General features: G+C 42.9%; 1 protein-coding gene across 2 annotated transcripts in view; it reads right to left on the minus strand.

Moving 5' to 3' along the window:
• VPS13D (vacuolar protein sorting 13 homolog D) overlaps positions 1 to 22,797 on the minus strand; it is a 134,391-nt gene that overhangs the window by 97,237 nt on the left and 14,357 nt on the right. For both annotated transcript variants that reach the window (XM_072156176.1, XM_072156175.1), the window contains exons 10-28: positions 22,378 to 22,546; positions 21,465 to 21,566; positions 20,574 to 20,787; positions 20,052 to 20,231; positions 18,796 to 18,926; positions 18,254 to 18,326; positions 16,325 to 16,495; positions 15,174 to 15,304; positions 14,934 to 15,066; positions 11,906 to 14,116; positions 11,037 to 11,188; positions 9,192 to 10,223; positions 9,018 to 9,108; positions 7,840 to 7,966; positions 7,577 to 7,757; positions 7,309 to 7,491; positions 2,755 to 2,929; positions 2,445 to 2,655; positions 2,190 to 2,361 (exon numbers count right to left, since the gene is read on the minus strand). In XM_072156176.1, the coding sequence (XP_072012277.1) occupies positions 2,190 to 2,361; positions 2,445 to 2,655; positions 2,755 to 2,929; positions 7,309 to 7,491; positions 7,577 to 7,757; positions 7,840 to 7,966; positions 9,018 to 9,108; positions 9,192 to 10,223; positions 11,037 to 11,188; positions 11,906 to 14,116; positions 14,934 to 15,066; positions 15,174 to 15,304; positions 16,325 to 16,495; positions 18,254 to 18,326; positions 18,796 to 18,926; positions 20,052 to 20,231; positions 20,574 to 20,787; positions 21,465 to 21,566; positions 22,378 to 22,546 (5,839 nt within the window). The remainder of the gene's footprint in view (positions 1 to 2,189; positions 2,362 to 2,444; positions 2,656 to 2,754; positions 2,930 to 7,308; positions 7,492 to 7,576; positions 7,758 to 7,839; positions 7,967 to 9,017; positions 9,109 to 9,191; positions 10,224 to 11,036; positions 11,189 to 11,905; positions 14,117 to 14,933; positions 15,067 to 15,173; positions 15,305 to 16,324; positions 16,496 to 18,253; positions 18,327 to 18,795; positions 18,927 to 20,051; positions 20,232 to 20,573; positions 20,788 to 21,464; positions 21,567 to 22,377; positions 22,547 to 22,797) is intronic.

A 22,797-nucleotide genomic window follows, 5' to 3' on the forward strand; every position in this document is an offset into this window, starting at 1 on the left:
AGGCACACGGGAATCAAGAAGAGAACCTGCGGGGGACGTCAGAAAGGTGAGTACTAAGTTTATTTTTTTAATGTGCTGGGCATACTGGGGGCACAAGCTATATAGTGGGGGCTGGCTATATACCGGGGGCAGACAGGAATCTGGCAGACTATATAACGGAAGCTTGCAGGCTATATCCTGTGGTTGGGGGCTTCTGGCTACATACTAGTAGGCTGGCAAGCTACATAATATACACTCACCGGCCACTTTATTAGGTACACCTGTCCAACTGCTCGTTAACACTTAATTTCTAATCAGCCAATCACATGGCGGCAACTCAGTGCATTTAGGCATGTAGACATGGTCAAGACAATCTCCTGCAGTTCAAACCGAGCATTAGTATGGGGAAGAAAGGTGATTTGAGGGCTTTGAACGTGGCATGGTTGTTGGTGCCAGAAGGGCTGGTCTGAGTATTTCAGAAACTGCTGATCTACTGGGATTTTCACGCACAACCATCTCTAGGGTTTACAGAGAATGGTCCGAAAAAGAAAAAACATCCAGTGAGCGGCAGTTCTGTGGGCGGAAATGCCTTGTTGATGCCAGAGGTCAGAGGAGAATGGGCAGACTGGTTCGAGCTGATTGAAAGGCAACAGTGACTCAAATCGACACCCGTTACAACCAAGGTAGGCAGAAGAGCATCTCTGAACGCACAGTACGGCGAACTTTGAGGCAGATGGGCTACAGCAGCAGAAGACCACACCGGGTGCCACTCCTTTCAGCTAAGAACAGGAAACTGAGGCTACAATTTGCACAAGCTCATCGAAATTGGATAGTAGAAGATTGGAAAAACGTTGCCTGGTCTGATGAGTCTCGATTTCTGCTGCGACATTGGGATGGTAGGGTCAGAATTTGGCGTCAACAACATGAAAGCATGGATCCATCCTGCCTTGTATTAACGGTTCAGGCTGGTGGTGGTGGTGTCATGGTGTGGGGAATATTTTCTTGGCACTCTTTGGGTCCCTTGGTACCAATTGAGCATCGTTGCAACGCCACAGCCTACCTGAGTATTGTTGCTGACCATGTCCATCCCTTTATGACCACAATGTACCCTGTAACATCTGATGGCTACTTTCAGCAGGATAATGCGCCATGTCATAAAGCTGGGATCATCTCAGACTGGTTTCTTGTACATGACAATGAGGTCACTGTACTCAAATGGCCTCCACAGTCACCAGATCTCAATCCAATAGAGCATCTTTGGGATGTGGTGGAACGGGAGATTCGCATCATGGATGTGCAGCCGACAAATCTGCAGCAACTGTGTGATGCCATCATGTCAATATGGACCAAAATCTCTGAGGAATGCTTCCAGCACCTTGTTGAATCTATGCCATGAAGAATTGAGACAGTTCTGAAGGCAAAAGGGGGTCCAACCCGTTACTAGCATGGTGTACCTAATAAAGTGGCCGGTGAGTGTATATATCACACTGGGGGCAGGGGGCTTGCTTAATACTACTATATAAGTAGTCTGGAGATTGGGGCAGGCAGGCATATGGCAGACTATATTAAGGGGCGATGGCAGGTTATATCCTGGGGCAAGGGGCTACTGGCTATATACTAGTAGGCTGGCTAGCCTACACACATACTAGGTGCAGGAGGCTTGCTAGCTATACAGTGGGGGAGGCAGGAGCCTTTCTAACTGTATACAGGGAGGGCAGGAGGCTAGCCAGCTACATACTGGGGGGCGGGTGGTTGGATAGCTATATACTGGGTGTAGGCTGTTACCAAATCGTTTAGCACCCTAGGTTTATACTTGAGTCAATAGGTTTTGCCATTTTTTGTGGTACAATTTGGTGTCTTAGCTTATATTAGAGTTGGATTATACTCAAGTATACAGGCGGTCCCCTACTTAAGGACACCCGACTTACAGACAACCCCTAGTGACCTCCTGTGAAGCTCTCTGAATGCTTTACTATAGTCCCAGGCTGCAATGATCAGCTGTAACTATTGCCAGCATTATATCAATCGCCAGAGTTCCTAGCAAGGGGACAATTTGTGCTTAGCTTATAGACATAGACCCTTGTAACAAGTAGTGATCATCCAAACTGAACTCTATCACTGATAGCGTTTTGTGGTTCTTCTTTGGCGTTATGATGCCTTAGTGAGTCACACATCCACATTAACATGTCTCCAAATCACATTTCACTTACATGTATCCTTGGATCCTGCAGGTCATATGGTCGCATAAAGTCCTCAACTGGTTCTCCTAGATTATTCTCCAGCAGTCCTTTTATTAATTTGTATTTACTGAGATCAAGTGAGCAGTGTACTGAGGAGAGACTGCCATGTATGGACATGTCAGGAACAGAATGGCTGATTTCTCTAGAAAAGAAAAAAATAGCTATTGTAGAACAGAACCAAAATTATCAGGTATTATCTAACTGCATCTCCAAACCCGGACATACTTATCCAAGTTCCTCTCTAGCTGTAACTTCAAGCGGCATCTCTCTGTCAGAAGACTCCCACCGATCTGTCTGACCACGTAAGATGGAAACATAAGATATGATCGAAATGTCTCCTGACCATCAGAAACATCTCTGGGATGTCTCTCTGCAGCAAAGATGTCCATGTCCTGAAGGTCAATCACAATGCAGTCTAACAAGCAGATGTGGTCATCTACAGAAAAAGTAAAAATGATATAAGTCTCTGAACAATACTGTTAGATCATTCAAGGAATGACCGCCGTGAGTGAACTGATGCCATTACAGATCTTACCAGGATCATCAGGACATTCAGCTTCACAACTTGAGGTTTCTTTCTTGGACTTTGAGGGTGAAGCCATGACTAGACCTTCTAGTAGCTCATGGCCAACACTTGCTCTAGGGTCATTCCTTCTTGAACTGAGTTTGTGCTCTGGGGTAACAATTGGTGATGAAGATTTGCCCAAACTCTAATTCAGAAAAAAACAAATAGTTACTGACATAAATGTTACTGTCCCCAACCAGAAGGTTATCATTTCTAGCTACATCCATAAAACGTATTGTTACAATGCATCTAAAATAAAAAGTAACAGCTTCATCACTGGTCTTCATTAAAATCTTTCTATTTGGAGTCTACAGCACTATGCAGAGCACCACATCTCCATGGTAACAGACAACAAACCCTTCCAGCAGTCAAACTTTCTTCCATCTGTTCCCATGTATTCAGTAGGTGATCAAGGTATTAAGTACTGCTGGAAGAAAGTAGGACTACAGGATCACACAGACACGGTCAAAAGCATGCAGTCTGATCACTAAATACTCATGCATAGCAAACTCATCAGACCAAAACCAGAGAACAGAGAAGCTTGGACACGGAGGAAACATCTTCACCTGTGTAAAATAGGGGTCATCATATTTTAGACTAGAGTATGTCCTGCTAAGATCTATGACTAATGCCTTTAACTTACCTGCATGTCTTTTCCGGTAACCAGCATTTGTTACAAAACTGCAGCTACTCTCAGGGTGCGGTCACAACGCTCACGCATTGGGGCCGGGCCTTAGCCCGATAGCATATGTGCTTCGAGTGAAACGCTTGCGATGATCAAATGCAATTCAATGGGAACACATTTGCGATCGAGCCGATGCCCGCCCCCATGTGCTTGTGTTGGGCTTGTGATAGTGTGACCGCACTCTCAAGCAATAAGCAGTGGGTCTACTGCTGTAAAGGGGTTTTCCCAAGAACAAAAGTTAGGCCCTATTCACGGGATAGGTACCCAACTTGCTGATCAGTGAAAACGAGGGGTCCGATGGGGTCCCACGTACCTCCGTCGGACCCCTCGTCACTCTGTCAAACTAATGGGGAAGACGGCCAGCCATGACGCTTTGCAATTTCCGTCAATTTCATAGAGATAAATGGAGCAGAACGGTCATGCACGGCCGTCTGCTCCAATAGTCTGAAGAGCGACGAAGGGGTCTGACAGAGGTAGGTGGGACCCCATCGGAGCCCTTGTTTACATGATCTGTGGGGGTCTCAGCACTTGGGACCCCAACTGATCAGCAACTGATCTGGTGGATAGGGCCTAACTTTTGTCTGTGGGAAAACCCCTTTGAGGTGAAGGATAGCATTGAGTAGGAAATAGGCAGGAAGTAACCAGAAAAGGTTTCTGCACACAATACAAGAAGAAATAGTAATAGTGCAAGAAAAAACTACAGTCCACACTTATGGGAATTCTTGGATTACATCCTGATACACGAATCATTTTACACCTTGGTGTCATTGTGCTGCCACATCACATGATCCCAGCCACAGCTATGCACATTTTGTGGTGGGATAGGTTGAAATTGTTGCACAATTGACATGGCTATCACTGACTACATATTACTTTAAAGAGGACCCCCGTCAGGTGGATTTGAACACGAAACCACCCAAAGGTGGTCATCAGGCCTTTTCTAACCCATTAAGGCTGCATCCTTCTTTCGTTCATTCTTTATTCCCCATCTTCAATTTTCCTGTGTACAGGGCCGTGTGAGCGCATATTTTCTGCGTAACAAATTGTACTTTTTGGTGACAGCATTTATTATTCCATGCAAGACCACTGGTTTATCTCCCTTGACCAGGGACTCGATCGGAGAGCAAACATCTCAGAACCACACAAGGTCCCCCCTCCTGTGACTAATCTGCAGAAAGCAGGGACCAATGTAACAAAGGCTACCGCCAGTAAACTCCACGCTTCCAGGGACTCCGATCCTGTAGTGCCAGACGTGCCCCCTGCTTAATCCGGGCCTGTATGAAGCTTGCTAGACAACATTTGAATGTTCCAGACGAGTATTGGGAGAATGTCATGTTGTCAGATGAAAACAAAGAAGAAATGTTTGGTAGAAACACAACTCGTCGTATTTGGAGGAGAGTAAATGCTGAGTTGCATCCAAACAACACCAGACCTAATGTGACGCATGGGGGGAGGGGGGCAACATCATGACGAGGGCTGATTCTCTGCAAAGGGACCAGGAGGACTGATCCGTGTACATGAAAGACTGAATGAGGTCATGTATCCAGAGATTCTGAGTGCAAACCTCCTACCAGCGAGGGCATTGAAGATGAAACGTGGCTGGGTCATTCAGCATAATCTCTCCCACACTGCCAGGCAACGAAAGAGTGGATTCTTAAGAAGCATTTCAAGGAGTGGCAAGAGGTGTGAATTCACGCCTCTCACGTGACATCACCTCCCAGAATGGAAGAAGGAGGTGGCGAGGGTGTACACAATTAGCAGCCCGGAGCGTCGGACATCTTGTCCCTGCGCTCCGTGCTGCTATTTTAAGTTTCTTTTCTTAGTGATCCCAGCATGTCAAGACTAGCAAGGGACAGAGCCGGGATCAAGATGAAGAGGAGAGGGGGTGACTATTTGTAGGGTTTTTTTTTTTTTTTTTTTTGAACTGGTGGATTTCCTTTAATCTCTTACTCATGGGGTGAGTCCTCATCATACAGATGTGGGGTTTGCTTCATATTGTAGCAAACACCCACCGCTAATATTCGTGATCGGTGCTAGAACCCGCAGCTGTGAGCATTAACCCCTTTATTGCTGCTGCCGCATTTAAAATACTGTGGTGCTAATGTTTGAAGTTTCTTATTGTATTGTGTTCAATAAAGTGCTATAAAAGCCCACGTGCCACCATCTTTATTGAGATCGCTGCTCCCTGTGCACCATAGGAGGCAATCGGAGCCCTTTCTGTGGGAACCCAGAGTTAATTACACAGGACTTGACTCTTCCTGCAGTCCCAGACATCTTGAGATGCTGCTCTCAATGCTCTTATAAGGTGACACACCCTGCAGTGAGAAGGTGTGCACAGAGCAATTATGTTTTGAGGTCATCTTGCTGGCCCCATGATTCTTCCTGTACACAGAGATCCTGGAGAGAAGCTACAATGATCTCTGAAATTACTCTCCTGCTTTTAAGTGTATTGGTGCACTCAATGGGGCTGATATGACTGAATGTAATGGAAGAACAGGGAGCAATAAGTTACTGTTTAAATTGTCATGTTGGCTCTTGTTGGTAAATAAGTGGTTTTGATTGTAGCTTGGGCACCTGGTCTCTAAATGGTTTGCCATTACTGCCCTAGAGCAGCGGTGCAAACCTATTCCATGGGTGCCAGAGGTGTCACTCAGAGCCATTTCTGTGTGCACTCAGGTCATCGCCAACGGACAGAGTTCACCAAACACTGAATCTTCCTGCAGTCCCAGGCAACTTAAGAGATGCTGCTCTAGAATAAAAACGACGTCTTGTGCAGCTCCGTGCACTGAAGTATGCAAAAGTTATTACATCAGAAGATGGCGAAACAAATGTATTTTTTCGTACAGGAGGTTTTAATTTTTGAAAATTTATTAAACCACAATAAAACCTATATAAATTTGGTATCACTGTGGTTGTACCGAACCAAATAGTAAAGTAGATGTATCATTTGGCATGCTTTTCGATTTAATTCTGAGATGTGTCTGCTTTCAATTTAGTTATGTCTTTTCTACTACAAGTATATTGATGTCCAGCAGAACTGGAAGCACCTAGGTACAGTATGTTCCAATACACGTAACAAAGCGCAAATGTGTGCACAGCATTTAGCAGTTTGAGGGATCTAATGCTGGCTGAAATACGTGAACAGAGGTTTCTAATCATCACTTAAGTTCCTCCTGTTCCTATCTCTCCCCTATTACAAGGTCTCCTGCAGACTAATGGGGTGAGGTGGATTCAAGAACAATTAGAGCCGCATTCACAGGTTCAATCGTATTTAGCCAGCTTTAGACATACAGTACACTATATATATGTATTCTGTACAATCATTGCCACGTCTTATATAACCTTTTAAGTAAGCAGAAAAAATTAAATACGCAAAAGTGAAAACACATTTTAGGTGAATAATCCAGCAGAATTCCATAAGATATAAGAAGACACTCTCAAACCCTTCGTGTAGATGCTATACCTTTAATAACACAGGATCCTTGTATGAAGACCCATCTAAAATTAGGTCCTTTAGAACAAATAAAAGTAAAAAAAAGAAATATCTTATACTCCCAAAGCAAAAGGAAGATTATTCTCATACAATGGACACAACATAAAATAAAAAGACTAGGATGCCATCATCAGCTTTGAAGAGCAGGTTTACTCTCAGAATGACCCAATAAACCAGCCATGTGGCATCTGGCACCACGTGATGCTTCATGTCCCTGGAGGTGGCATTGCAGTAAAAGCGCGTTCCTCTGACCATGCTCACCAGGGCAGCAATATAGTTATTTCCATATAAAGTCCCTTTTAATTCTCCACATTACTTCCTGCATATTTAATGCAGCTTCACTTACCTTATCTTTTAAGCAGAACGTCCCCCGGGCTCCTGAAAACAGAAAGCGGTTCTTCACCTTCAGTTTTCCAAGGTTGGCAACAATTAAGTTGTTAGATCGTGAGCTCTCGGGTATCAGAAGCACCGGAGCTCCTGCCTCAATGTCCAGCAAGATACGGGAGGCCCTCTGCGCCTGGTCTCTTACCTTAACATTCACAAAGAAGTCATTTTTAGAGTGGGATCATTCTCCCCTCACACAATGAACAACTGTACAGATTTACTCCACTTACAGTTTGGCCTTGAATAGCCGCCCTCTGCCGGCCCAGAACGTCTTGTAATTGCGTGAAGTGCTGGATGAAGGAAACAACTTCAGACTGGAAGCGCTGAGTGTGCACGTACTGCACCGAGGCCATCCTAAGGCTGACACGCATGTCATACTCTCTCTTCAGTTCCGGATCAGGAGGCCCATATCTACAATATAGTAAGAATAAAGTTCATTGAACGAAAAGGAGCAAAAAAAGTAAATATCCTTTTAAAGAAATTAAAACCATACTTGAAAATTTGGAAGATTAGAGCCTCATCTCCGCTAGTTGTGAAGCGCTCGGTGTACAACTCGCCATGTACAGTAAGGTCACTTAAGGACAGGCTGCCGATGCTCCCCTGCAGGGCCAAGTCTCCTTCTAGAGTAAGAATGGTAAAGAAAACATTATTACATTGATTAGTAAACCCAAACTAAATCTTGTGGTTGTACCATATTAGTAGGTTATAACAATCGGATTGGTGAGGGTCCAACTGCTGGGACCTCCACCGATCACAAGAACGGGACCCATCTTTGGAGAATGTGTCCTGACACTCCATTCTATAGTATGGTGGGTGTTGAAAATTGCTGAGCACAGTGCTCACCTGTCTCCAGTATTACCAGAGATGGTGAACACTCCCATATTAAGGCGTGGACTACCGGTCACTCCATCCCATAGAGGTCTTTGGCACCAAGTCGCGGTGCAATGACCAAGGACAGATTACAGCTCGGGTGAGCAGACATTCGAGCAGTAGACGAGCAGCACTGACCATACAGTTGCAGAATATGCAGGGACAACCCCCGTAAATAATAATAATACCCTATTGTCAATTAATGTATGCATATACAGGAGGATCAAAAGGGGACAGGGCTGGTGTGAGGGGGAGGCAAACTGGGCATTTGCCCAGGGCCCCCTGTGGACTTTTGTGGGTGGAAGATGTATTGCTCTTTTAAAATCCCTTGGTTGAATGCCCGGGTTAAAATGCTTATTATCAATTTCCTGTACATATCTGTCTAATTATCCATCTCCTATAATTTGTCTATTCCCTATGTATATATTTGTCTAACCATTTATCTATCTAGCTTTTTGTCTATCAACTATCTATCCATCTATCAATCAATCTTCTATCTCTGTGTATCTATCTGTAAATCTATATAATCTTTATCTTCGATCATCAATCTACCTATCATCTGTCTTTCTCCTAGAAAACTCTCCTACAGTTGCATATTACAGATAGCCTTACCATGTTTCTAAAGTGTTATTATTGTGCAGGGCTAAAGGGAGCCTCTTACTGAATGTGACTATTCATAAAATAATTTTGTTTCGGGGTACCACTTTGTCTAAAATTGGCCCTGGTAGGGGAACATGGGAGAATTATCCAAAATTGTTACTTCATAGAAAATGCAGATATTTACTATAACCTCGTCCTCACCAATATTTTCAAGGTGAGTGGTCAGCTTAGACACACTTGCTTTAGCAAGTTCACTAGATGTCTTCTTCAGCACCAATGAAAGTGAATGAACCTATGAAGACAAGAAAGTTTACTTAAATTACCATCTTACACCGTCTGTGGGATTTGGCACCGGGCATTAGTTGCTTTTTATACCTTAAGATCCAACTTGGTGTTTGTGTGTTCCTGGACAGCAGCCGTGGTGGTTGTGTTGGTCTCCGATCTCATTGACTGTCTCATATCAGTAGGTTCAGGCTTCAGCGCATGGTTATCAGCTGTCGATCCAATGCCAAAAAAATCTAAAATCACCACCCACGTTTGGAGTGTGACCAACACATCCAAGCAGTTAAAATCCACATTCACGCTGCGATTGATGCGTTTGTACTTTGAAGAAAATTCTGGATGCTTCCTGTCCACCAAGAAAACATTGATATGAACCAAAGACTCATCAAAACTGTCCTTCATGTAGGATGCCTTTGCTCTCTCAGCTGTAGGAGAGGGTGGTGGGGTTAGGGGATACTCCGCATCTATTTCTTCACTTGGCTTCTTGCGAGTAGTACATGATGGTCTCTGGTATAACTGAAACACATTCGTTGCTTCCTCCATGTGAGATGGTAAAGATCTTGGCATGTCTGGATATTCCACATGAGACACCAAAGGGCAAGACTGCGATAGATACTCCTTATGGGCCAAGCTGGAGGGTTTAGGTGCTCCCCTTGACACCATAAGGTTCTTGTACTTAGAATCTGGGTTCTTTTCAAGCAGGTCCTCCATGAGAAGTGATCGCAATGCAATCTGGATAGCCAGCGTCTGCGGGTGATCTTTATTAAACTCGATGTCAAAGTCTTGAAACTTCAAACTCACTAAACCTTGGGCGCCGAGAGTAAGATCCCCACTGAGCTGAATCTGCAGTTCCGAGATACGGAAATTTGCTTCAATCTGAGTAAAAGGAGTTTTCTCATGAGTAGAAACGGATTTGCTGGAGAGAGACCTAAAACTGTGGGAATCAAAAACATGTCTCTCCCTCTGATCATTGAAGGTTTCAGCACTCTTGTTGAGGAGCTTTTCTGGTGTGACAGGACTGGAGGGACTGGCAGAACTTTGATACAGTTTGTTCACATCTTCACTGTATACCAGGTTATCGAGAGTCTGGAGGACCTGCTCATAGACGTGTTTTGCTAGAACCACCTGTATAAGAGAACAGTTCAGAATCAGCAAGAATATATAATATAGAATTATAAAATATTATATTAGAACAAGCAAGAATATTCTTGGTCTCTTAAAGGGGTTATCTTATCTATCTATAGGATAGCGGATTACGGTCCAACCTGCAGACCCCAGATGTGAATGGAGCACAAGTTAGGGAAGAACACTGACAATTCTTTCATAGGGAGAATTCAAGGGGACATTCATTTCCCCATTCTTCATATTACTGAGGGTCATAGCTATTAGATTCCCAAAAGTCTGTCTCTTAACCTCTATATTGTGAGAATTAAAGTGAAAAAAAAAGAAAAGTTTACATCATTTCTTCAATATGGTCACCCATATTATACTATTACAGTTTCTCATTTGCCGTCAGGAGATGCAGGGTAAGGCCATCTCCATGTTGGGGTCACAAGAGTTGCTGCTCCCAGTTCACAGGAGATGCAGGGTAAGGCCATCTCCATCTTGGGATCACAAGAGTTGCTGCTCCCAGCAGCAAACAGGAAACTTAAACACAGAAAGTATTTAGGATTTGAAAGTTTGGTATATAAGAGGATAACCCCTTTGAGGAATGGAAGAATGGATCCAGTGGGTGCCGAAAGTAGTGTGTAAATTAGGATGTAGAAGTGTGAATAGTATACCAGCAGCACTTTTGCCACCAAGAGTCATGAAGCAGCCATGATTAGATGAATACAGGATGTATACTTTTTGCTTTTGCCATTTAACAGAGGTGATGGGTGCTCCAGAAGAAGAAACTTTTGCCCTTGTCAGAGTTCATCTAGGATATAGTCAACTCACCTGAACATTATTAACAAAATTTCCCTCAATCTTCAAAACGCTTCCCACCTCTACAGACTCCTCAGCATAGGGAAAGGCTAGTTCACAGTCACGCTCTAAATTGAACTTCTCCATTTTAAATTGGATGGTAGTGTTGTGAAGTATATGGAAAGCTGAAACGAAAGAATAAACATGATATCTACCCTTTTCACACTACACAGAACTATGCATTGTACCCCTGCTTGGTGGAAAATGGACCCGTGTACTGGTCAGATCCCACAGACCGAGCAAAGTGCAGTAGATTAATATATATTAATCAGAGTTATATGATTCAAGGACTCCCTGTCTGCCGGCGAAAACAACTTTAATGCCGTTGGCTCTGCTGTTCGCACCCCAGGCAGAGACTCTCTGCATGATATTTTTGTATGATGGTACAACTCTGATCCAGTGCACTGAGCATGGTCCATGGGATCTGACCAGCATCCAGTTCTTTGTCCACCGCCTGTGCACATTAGTATGCACGTGGCCTTACAAAGTCCCTGTCGTAGGAAGCCCATATGGGAAGAATTATTTGACAACTTATCCCTTTTGCTAGAGGAGCAGTGGATGTCCACCTACACAGACACAAACAAACAGATGAATGACAACCATTTTCTTGATTCCTTATTACAGGGAGTGATCGTAAATGCGGTGCTTTACGGCCTCTCTGCTAGGAATGAGGGCCTAAGGTTTATAGATCCCCAATATTAATTAACAAACAATTAATGCCAATTCCAATAAACTGAAGTCTGGAAAAATGCAGGACAACCAATATGTTAGACTAAAGATATCTTAGATTTTTGTACTTCCCTGCTGATGCACATATATAACAATGAATCACATAAGCTCACCTTGATTCTTTTGCAGTGATTCAAAGAAATCACTACGTGTAAACTGTGGTTCCTCCTGGCTGCTGACACTAGCGGAGCTGGACATAGACCGTGAAGAGGTTTGCTCTGGACAATGGACCTCCTTGCGTCCTGTAAGAACACTGCTATTCAAAGAGTAAAGTTTAATATCTTTTATTTCCACATGTAACCTGTCACTCCTTGACAGCTCTTCATCAGATACAAAATTCTGAATGAATATTTGTCCTAAATGGCCAACCAGAAGCTCAGGACTTCCAGGGCTCCGAGGAATCGACACCACCGGAGATTCAATGTTAATATTTAAGATCAGTTTTACTGTGTCTGTCTTGGTGCTCACAGAACCGAGCCCATCGTATTCATCCACCTCGTACTGCATGGTGTCCCAATGCTTACGGGGGGTTTCAAATAAGGAAACCATCTCGCTGTACTCTGCCGTTTTGGTGGCGAGAACAGAAGACACTTTGGAGGCCGCAGTCTTTAGCATGTTCCGGAAATTATCTTCTAGCTCATCCATGGATAAGGTCAACTCCTTGAGGAACTTAGCTGAGTGGTTATAGTGCAAAGAGGCCATCTTAAGGTCAAGGGCAAATTCTTCTTTGGACTGCTCAATAAATGTAAAACTTAAAGCCTCCATTGGCACAAAGGTTGCATCTCTTCTGACAAAAAAGCCTTCAAAGCACTCAGCATCCGTACCTTGATTCTCATAAGCTGCTGTATTGCCTATACTGATCACATATTGGTTTTTAGAAGAATCCTGTGCTAAGTCCATTAGCTGGAGACAGCCAAGTGAACCATTGACAGAAAATCGACTTCCTAGAGATACATTGACTTTGGTTCCACCTATGCTAGCGGTTGCAATTTTCCTCCCACTGCTATTACCATCGGGCATGTTGACCGTCCTAAATAGAAGAATGTTTAACCTGTTAATGTCAATGGCTACTTGGGTGTTCTGCTCATACGTTGACTGGTACGACTCCTGCTTGGCATAATTGCTGTCAAAGTCGACTTTCAAAGGCTGAGGACTCACATCGTCACCATCACGAGGGAAAGACTTCTGGAGAAATGCAATAAGTTCTACCATGGTTTCAGGGTTAAGAATGATGTCTAAATTGTTAACCTGTACAGTCATCACTTGCAAAGAACTGTCCAAATTCATGGAAGGACACTCTGAGCTCACAAACTGGTATTCGATCTTGATAAGAGATTCTTGATCTTTCAAGTTAATATTTTCGAGAGAGTTATATTTATTTTGATTGCATGTACTAGATGGCGAAAAGTCATTGGTATCAGACACTGGAGACTGTGCTCGGCTTTCACGTAGACTTCCAGTCGGGGCATCTATACACAAATTCTTGTGAGAAGCCATGAGAAGGTCAAAGTCAGATCCATAAGTCTGCATGGTGTCCACCATGAGAAGACCATGGACAGTAAGAGAAACCTCCGCATCATAGGGCCTCTTGACAAAATGTGCATTAGAACCAAAGACCTTAAGGAGTGAAATATAGCGGCCGCAACTTTCTACACCAAGTTGCATGTAGTTTATCTTAAACTCAGCTAAAAGAAGCTTGGACTCCACAAGAACTTCCCTGGTGTGCTGCTCTAGAGTGATGATGCTCTGGGTCAGGTTCATGACAGAGTCCTGCATCCTCCCATTGTTCTCTGTGTCAATAAATATCTTCTCCTTCCTAAGGAGCATATTATCTGCAGTCCGATTTTCAGAACTGGACAAACTCATGAAGCATTTTCTTAAAGCGAATATCTTGTCTTCATTGATATGGATTTTCAGATCTGGTAGTGTACCAGATAGTACAGCGCCAGGATACTGAGGATCTGAGGTGTAGATCAGTCTGCGCTCCAACTGTAAATGAACATTAAACTTTTCCACAACGTGAGTTGGCCCAACTTCATTGTCTTGAATGTGCTTCCAATTGTCCTTTACATGTCCAACCATGATCTGCAAATCCTTAAAGGACAGGGTGTATTTCTCATACATTTTGTTGCTTAGTAAATAGGCTTCCAGCTGTTCTTCCGTCAGCTCTGTTGCACTGCCGCTAGATGTGTCCATGCCGGACTTGACATCCATTTCTGGTGGGGGACTGCTGGGAGGTGTTGCTAAAGGGGTTTTATACTCATCATCGCTTATTTCATTAGTTTCAGCGCAAAACTGACCTAAAACTTTCCGTTTGCTATGGTCTGTAAGACAAAAAGAAAACAAGAAAACAATTATTGCACATTAACTACAATGCTTATAAAGCTCTGCTGACCTTGGAGGTGGACACTGAAACCAGATTTTACCCCATTAATCGGTAGGATATGAATCTTTCTAGAATTTCCTATTTTATGTAAAATTTTGCTCCTTTGTCTATACAAAATTCCCTCCAAAATCATGTGAAAATGAGCAGAGAAGAGTCAAGCTTTGAGGCTGCAGGGGGAGAGTCACTTCAGGTGTCCCTATCTTCGGTTCTGTAGAACCTAGAAACATGCATGAGGCTTGTAGTTCTGTGATCTGTAGATGAGGTTATTATCTTTAATAGGACACAAAAAGCATGTTCTTGGTAATATAGAATCGAGCATAGGGGCATCTAAAGTGACACTGCCCTCCAGCCTCTAAACATCACTTATCTTAGGTAAAAATGACTCTTTGCTCATTTTTACAGGACTTTGGCTTTATTCACACACGTGTCCGCTGTACTGTAGCACGGTGGGCACACGTCGGTGGTGCTCACCCCCGACCCTCTCCATAGAGAAACATGGCGCACGGCGCTGTATTCCAGGGTAAAATAGGACGTCTCATCTTTCTCCCAGCTATGGAACGTTGTCCAACTCCGTGCGCCCATTGCAGTCTCTGGGGGACATATATACGCCCCCCCCACACACACACGGCCGTGTGAATGTAGCCTTTGGGGAGATTTTGACAAGGGAATTCAAGAAAGGACATTTCAGACCCTACCTGAGAAGGTTGATAGTTTAATGGGGTTAAAAAAAGTGAGAGTCCTCCAAAGTTTGTTACCCTGAGAGTTGGTCAGCAAGATTCTTCCCAAGTCCACCACTACTAGAACTGGATCCTTGCTCAAGAAGTCATCAGGAAAGATGACCTGTGGGGCACAGATATCGAGACGCAATGTCCACCGCCGACTGTTCTCCTGAAGAGGACAAAAAAGGAGAGACATTAGAAAAAACTATAAAATATTTGCTTAATAAACCACAAGCCCTTTTACTGTTGCCCAGTAAAATACCAAGAAACACTTACAATAAATTCCCCGACCAATAGTCGATCAATTGTTTGTCGAATCTCTGCTTTTGTTTGCATTTTTAGCTTATTGTATTGTCTTCTAGCAGCTTCAGCCACTCGGAGCTCCAGCTCTGACTGGTATCCAAACCCTGAGCGAGAAAAATTAGTCATTATTTAAGGGGTTTTCCGGGCTTCATTTTGGGGGACTCTAAAAACAGGAAAGAAGTTCTATTTGCCTCCCTCTGGCACTCCTGTTCAGCGCGGTGCCTCCCGTCACAGCTAGTCTCACAAATACAGTTAGGGACAGGTTCCCATGGAGCCCTATTAACTAACTGACGCCCTTCTTTTAGCTAAGAATTTTTTCCCTTAAATCAACATTATAAAAGTTATCCAACCTGGCATCACAGGGGGAGTGTCCTGCTTGGCGTGCCCCTCCCATCTACTACTCCCCATGTCTCTTCTCAGCATGTGACCAGGCTGATGTCATCCAAGGTCCTTTACCCGGTACGATTTGCAATGTCTACCCCATGTATCGGAACACATGAAATCACAGCATGCTTCCATGGAGGCAAGGCATGATTTCTTGTGATCAGATACATACATGGGTACATGTTGCAACTCTTACTGGGTAATGAACTTTAGATGACATCACCCTGGTCACATCACATGAAGTCCCCAATAATGTAACAGCTCTTTCCCACACAGCAGCATGTCCTAGCAGTGAGACCTTAGTATGATGCACTCACATCAGGGGAGCTGAATATAAGTTTAAAAACTGATTTTTTTTTTAACATTGCAGCCATGGAAAGGAACCATTTGGGGATAAGGGCAAAGCTTTTTAATTATAGTTTTAATAAAGTATTTATTTGGGGTGGGTTTATTTAAATGGCAGGTTCTCTTTTAAAATGAAGCCTTAACAACCCCTTAAATATAAAAACATGGGATGACACAATCTTAGCATGAAGTGATCATTAATCCCTATTAATGGAGAAATTAGGATAATTACAAGGAGTTACAAAGCGGGAAGGAAAGACAGAGAAGGATAGGCACATACAGAATATTTATATAGTAAACCTTATAGGCGGTTTTATATCTATATTAACATACCAGTACCATGGGTTAGATCTATATAGTCGTAGCAAGTCAGAACTGTGACAGATAGAAGTTACCTGAGCTGTGAACTTTCCCTTGGTAAAAGAAGTCAGCCACTTTGGTGATAGCTTGAGGATTATAGATAATATTCAGAGGTCTTGTGCTTACTTCTAGCCTTCGCTCAAACACACTATGAGCCGGATGCTTTTCATACAACATTTTGAAAACCGGTTGTTCTCCAGTGGTAGCTGTGAAAATAATAGGTTAAATAGGAGAAAAAACTACATGTTAAATTCCCAGCTAAAGCAGTAATAAAATACAGTCTTTTTATAATCCAATAGTGATTTGTACTAAACCACCTCCATTAGAAGACAAAAACAGACAATGGGGCTCATTTACTTACCCGGTCCAGTCGCGATCCAGCGGCGCGTTCTGTGTGGAGGGTTCGGGTCTTCCGGCGATTCACTAAGGTAGTGCGCCCGATGTCCACCAGGAGTCATTGCGCTGAAGTCCGTCAGAGTTCACTGAAGTTCACCGTCCTACCCTGGGTGCAGGTAAGCGTGTGTCAAGCAACACGGGTTTTCTAACGGCCACGCCCACCGATTTCCGTTGCGTACATGCCGGCGCCGATGCGGCACAATCCGATCGCGTGCGCCAAAAACCCGGGGCAATTCAGGGAAAATCGGCACAAAACGGTAATATTCGGGTAACCCCACGGGAAAACACGATTCGGGCCTTTAGTAAATGACCCCCACTATGCACATTTACCCACCTGGTTCCTGCGCGATCCCCGAGCTGCGTTGTCCGAGGATAAAGTCTTCCGTGATTCAACAAGATCGTTCGCCGGAGTTCACCTTCTTCTTCCCGGTGCATGTAAGTGCATGGCTTGCAACACAATTTGAATCACGTGCTTAGTCCGAATCAGTCGGGTTGTCCGATGGCCACACTCCCGGTTTGTGTCGCATGAAAGTCGGCGCAATTGCGGCAAAATCCGATCGCGTGCACCAAAAACCCCTGCTAAATGCAACGCAAAACGCAAATAGTCGGGAAACCCGGCGGTAATGCAGTCCGCAGACCCTTAGTAAATGTGCCCTAATGTCACCACAGATCATGTGCAGAGATTCTTTCATTTTTTTTTTTTAACTGAGCCACTTAAAGGAGTTTTCCCATGAAAGTAAATTCTCAAATTTATGTTTACACAATAAAGATCATTTTAACTCCTTACTTTAAAATTTACTGTTTTAGCTCCTATCACTCAGTGAAGGTCAGTGTAAAATTCCAGAGTGTGGGGTCTCTCTTAACAGACACTTCATGATTCCTCTGTGCTATGAGATGCTATGTGCTGAAAATGTGGTTATATTATCAGGGTACAGATTTATATACACTTTCATTTACCTTCTGAACATTCTACTAGTATCTGACACATAGAAGGAGAGAAGAGACAGATCAGAGATGAGATATGATGAGATCAATGAGATGGATATAACATTCTCAGCCCTGCTACATCGCACCACGGGATAGGGTCTAACTTGCTGATCAGTGAGAGTCTCAATGCTGAGACCCCCGCAGATCATGAAAACGAGTCGGACCCCTTGTTGCACCTCAGACTAATGGAGCAGACGCCCGCGGATGACCATTCTGCTGATGGAAATTGCTGAGCATGGCGCTCACCGATCTCCATCAGCTCCATAGAGATTAATGGAGCAAAACTGTCATGCGCAGCCGTCTGCTCCATTAGTCTGGGTCCGACAGACCACTCGATTTCGCAATCTGCGGGGGTCTCAGTGCTGAGACTGATCAGCAAGTTAGGCCCTATTCTGTGGATAAGACCCAACTTTCCTTCGTGGGAAAACCCCTTTAAGAATAAAATGTATGACTAAAACACGTTTTTTTTTTAAACAAATTTAGTTGATTTCCTATTCTATGAGTAAATACAAAAAAAAAAATATATATATAAAATCATACCAACAGATCCACAACCTCAGAGGACAAATGTAGGAACTTACAATTGTTGGGGCTGAGCAAGTCGGCAGATCCCATGAATACACTGGACTGCTGGGACCACCCCACTTCCTTTTGCTACAATAAAAAAGTATAACCAATATTTGTTGAATTAAAAATACACACAATTGATTATACAAAATACACAATAATAATTGATTATTAAGAAAAAAAATCATACACAATGGTGATTCATATTATTTATAATAGAGCCATTTATGATAACTTCATATACACAATGACCCTACTAGCTAAACTTTAGCTTTACGCCTAGGCACATGGTAAGTACCAACCTCTGTCCCGAATCTCCTGAGACCCCTAAAGATAAGCCACAGGCACATGGATCAGCATTGTGACATAGCTTTGCCAAACTCCACAACTATACATCAAAATCAGGTCATATATATATATATATATATATATATATATATATATATATATATATATATATTACACTATTACTCAGATGGGAAGAAGTGGAGAAATGTTGTGCTGGAAGAAATTATAACATGAACCCAAAAAGACAAACAGACACCAAATTACCTACAGCATTAGGGTAGACCAGTTCGGGAAAAATGGTCCCATGTGTGGCCAAGTCTCTGAGGAACAATCCACCGAGCTGAACCAATAAAAGAGACGAATCCCTACGAGGTGAAGCCTCCACTCTCACTGCCATGCCTTCAATTGTGAACAAAAAAGGAAAAAGTACATAGCTGTATTACATGTAACATACAAACTGGGAAATATGTGCTGGGGATGGGATTCAGTGCAACATAGTATACTATAATGATTATCGCATTGCACTGCAGTTATACACAAACGCAGGGACTCCTTGCATCATATCTCACTTTGAAGCTCTGAGTACTCTCCTCTGCATTGGGGAAGCTCCACTTCCTTAGTTAGTAAAATATAACAAAAAAAGTATTTTTCAGCCCCATAGTAATCGTACTAACTTGCAGATTAGCACCATTTTTCCTATATAGTTAGATAAGTAAAAAAACAAACAGAACAAAACTAAAAAAATGATAGAATAAAGACTATGCCTGCATATCTAGGCAGATCAGCCATTAAGCTTTTTATACTAAATCGCTTCATTTCTTAATAGTTTTTATATATATATGAAGGGAATGTAAGCAGCACTCCGGGACAATGAGGTAGCAAAAATAAGATGTGGTGGTAGCTACTACGTTTTGGCATAACTGTCTTTTTCAAGCATGCTTGTAAGCTCTTGTGAGCAGGGCCCTCACTCCTATTGTTCCATATGACTGTTTGTTCTGTGTAATGTAATATTATATGTAATATTATATTTGTATGTCCCCTATGATGTACAGCGCTACGGAATATGATGGCGCTATATATATATATAGATTATTGTTATTATTATTATTATGCCTGTCCTGGAGTGCAGCTTACTTTTCCTATTGGATACTTTGGATGGAATCTTTGCTCAGTCACGTATGAGCTTGCACCCGCCTACAACAATAGCTACCTACACAATTACGTACCCCGATCTGACATGTGTAATAGTATTTGACAATATGACCACACTCCTTAGTGCAGAATTAGTCAGAGGGAATGGGTACTACTAGATACTTTTGAGAAATGTTTAAACGGTGTAAAAGAATCCACCATTAAAGTATAACTATACTATGGAATCTATATGATGCCCTTTAGTTAATAAACCAGTCACTGACAGCAGGGATGTGAAACACTGCACTCTTAATACAAAGTGTACTTAACTTACAAAGGAAAAAGGAGAACCACAAGTAACGAAACCCAAGATCATATGGAATAACCAAATACCTGAGAATTGAAGTTGCATGAATGCTTCCTCTGTGCCCTGGGAGCTGTTCTTCTCTTTGTGTAGAAGTGTAATGGTGCCACCCTGCAGCTGGAAGTTGAGCTTTACAAATACGTGATCCCTTTTTGTAAATGTATTTAGGTTTGCAGCATCAGATGTGGGATCAAAAAACTCCTCAGTTCCTAGAGAAAAGAAATAGCAGATCATTGTGAAATGGATTCTTTGGGGCAGAAATACATTTGAAGCTTTCTGATACAAACAGCACCAAACCAGTCCACTGCTTGAATGTGTGGTCCTGCTGTTTAGCTCCATTTACTTTAGAGGAGTAAGGATGTAGATACCAGTGGACAGTTGTGGTGCTTTGGGAAGAAAGCAACTATGTTTCTGTACAAGCCTTTTAAAAAAAACATGTTTTTTTGTTTTTTAGTCCATGGGCTATGACTGGTACTGTAGCTTAGCTATAATGAACTAATAGGACAGTTGAGTGGTTAAAGCTATACTATATAACAAGAAATGACACACACCTAAGATATCATCCGGATTCCAAGACTTGTCTTCCTGCTGCTGTTCCTGTGTTAATCGCTCTAAATCCTCCCTTGCCTCCTGTGGATTGCCGTACCAACCTCCCCATCCAGGGAACCACGACTGGAGATACTGCAGCATGCCGCTGCCCTGGCCGCCTGTCGGGCTCGGCACTGGGGAGCCACTAGCAGGGTCCGACATAGGTTCTCGTAGACTCTGTACAATGAAAAGAGAGTTTAGTGGAGACACTGAATCTGCAGATTCTTTAGTATTACTAATATTGGTAGATGGCCTGTCCATAGTATGGGCCTTCAGCCTGGTAAAATACAGATCATGAAGCTAGAAGCAGCTGGCTCCATGGTCAGAATCCATAACTGCAGATGAGGCTCAGATTCACATCAAACCAAAACCCTTTAATGTACAACTATTTCTATTATGTACTGTAAAGTCAAAAGTAGCAGAACCTCCCAGTTATAATGAATTTCTAATGTTCCAGCCATACCCATAAGATCAAGCATAAAGTCATGTCATCTCCATAGACAACCAATGGTAACTTTATTGGTCATACCAAAGAGCTCATGATCTGTAACTTGGCACAATCACAGCATGCAAACTCTGCCACATGTGGTTTGGGACATTTGTAATCTGTTACTGCTCCTATCCCATGCAGGGGATATGAAGTGGGGGCATCTACGTGTAACCACAGCTCAGCTACATGGTGGTAGAACACAAGTAATGAAGATTGTAGTACATGACAATTCCCTATCTATGTCACTACAGAGTTGTAATCTTCATTTGCAAAAATAAATCAGCACTAGAACTGTGTACAATGTAGATGAGCAACTGTTCCCAAGACGAAGATCACCAATCCCCAGAAACACATATCTACTAACCTCAGCCAGTTCCTGCTGCTTTCTGAATCGATCATGTACTTGCTGTCTCAAAATTGTTAGTTCTTCAAAAGATTGTTCTTCTTCTATCCGATCCAGCTCAGCCTGAAACACAATCACATCCTGAAGGGTTAACTGCTGGCACAATGAGACACAGACTCTAGTGGAGATATATATATATATATATATATATATACACACACACACACACACACACTTTAATATTTTTTTTCGGTAACTTTCCTAGATCAATCATGTCCTGCCGAGGGCAATTTAACTGTGAACTGATCAATGGGGAATTAGCAGTGCGTGGACTTTAGTGGGAAAAAAGCTGCATGCAAGTGTGGCCACCAAATGGGTAGAACGGAGTGCATGATTTTGCCTCATCACATTTAATATAAACTTTCTTAAAGGGGTTTTCTATAAATACAAAAAAGCACCAAGGGGTGAGAATAAGAAATAACAACAAAACTCATCCGTATCCCACTTGACCTCGAGTACTATGGCACTGTTCCGGCTTCAGGGAAGATACCAGGGGGTGTCCAAAAGATACCGGGGGTGGGAGGTTATGGGGGTCATATGACCCTCTTAATGCAGTGATTAACCTCTTCAGGCCAAGGGATAACAAAAGAAGTGCAGTCCTGGAAAATGGAGGTGTCCAAGGAGGTCAGTCATTGGATGAAGGGAGTCCTGTGCCCATCTTAATTTTTGGTTATACAAAGGGCCCGAAACTGGAAGTACCAGAGCAATGCAGGAACCAGGAGATGAAGATAGGTATGTGTTCTTTGTTTTCTCTTGCCCGACCCCATGGGCTTTTTACATATTCATAGAAAACCCCCATTGCAGTAGTAGCCACTGGGGTTTGACGGATGAAAGAGTACGGTATGGTCATAATGCAGAATAAATGAAAGCTCACCTCATGTTCAGCAGATAGCTGTATCCCCTGAAGACGATTATAATGATTAGCGCAATAAAACACTGCATCCCTTGCCCGCTGCAGTAAGAACTCCAGGCACAATCGCTGCCGCTGCCTCTGGATCTCAGACAAGTTTGCGTTCAGTGCAAAAAGCCACCATTCTCTACAACTGTCAAGGGAATAAGGAAAAGTTCATGTCAGATATTGAATATAGGCCATCTCTTGTAGCCAATGCTTCCCTTGTCTGCTCTCAGATAGTGTGAGGGACAAGCCCAAACTAAACATAGTGAGAATACAAACTACAACAGGTGTAAATCCACTTCTGTACTGTATATGTGTGTATTCAAAATGAGCAAAATAAGAGCCAATGATGACCATTTTCTGTTCACAGGGTCTGCTGCATATTCTGTTTTTCTTACA

This window comes from Engystomops pustulosus, chromosome 6 (genome assembly GCF_040894005.1).
Source record: "Engystomops pustulosus chromosome 6, aEngPut4.maternal, whole genome shotgun sequence".
NCBI lineage: Eukaryota > Metazoa > Chordata > Amphibia > Anura > Leptodactylidae > Engystomops > Engystomops pustulosus.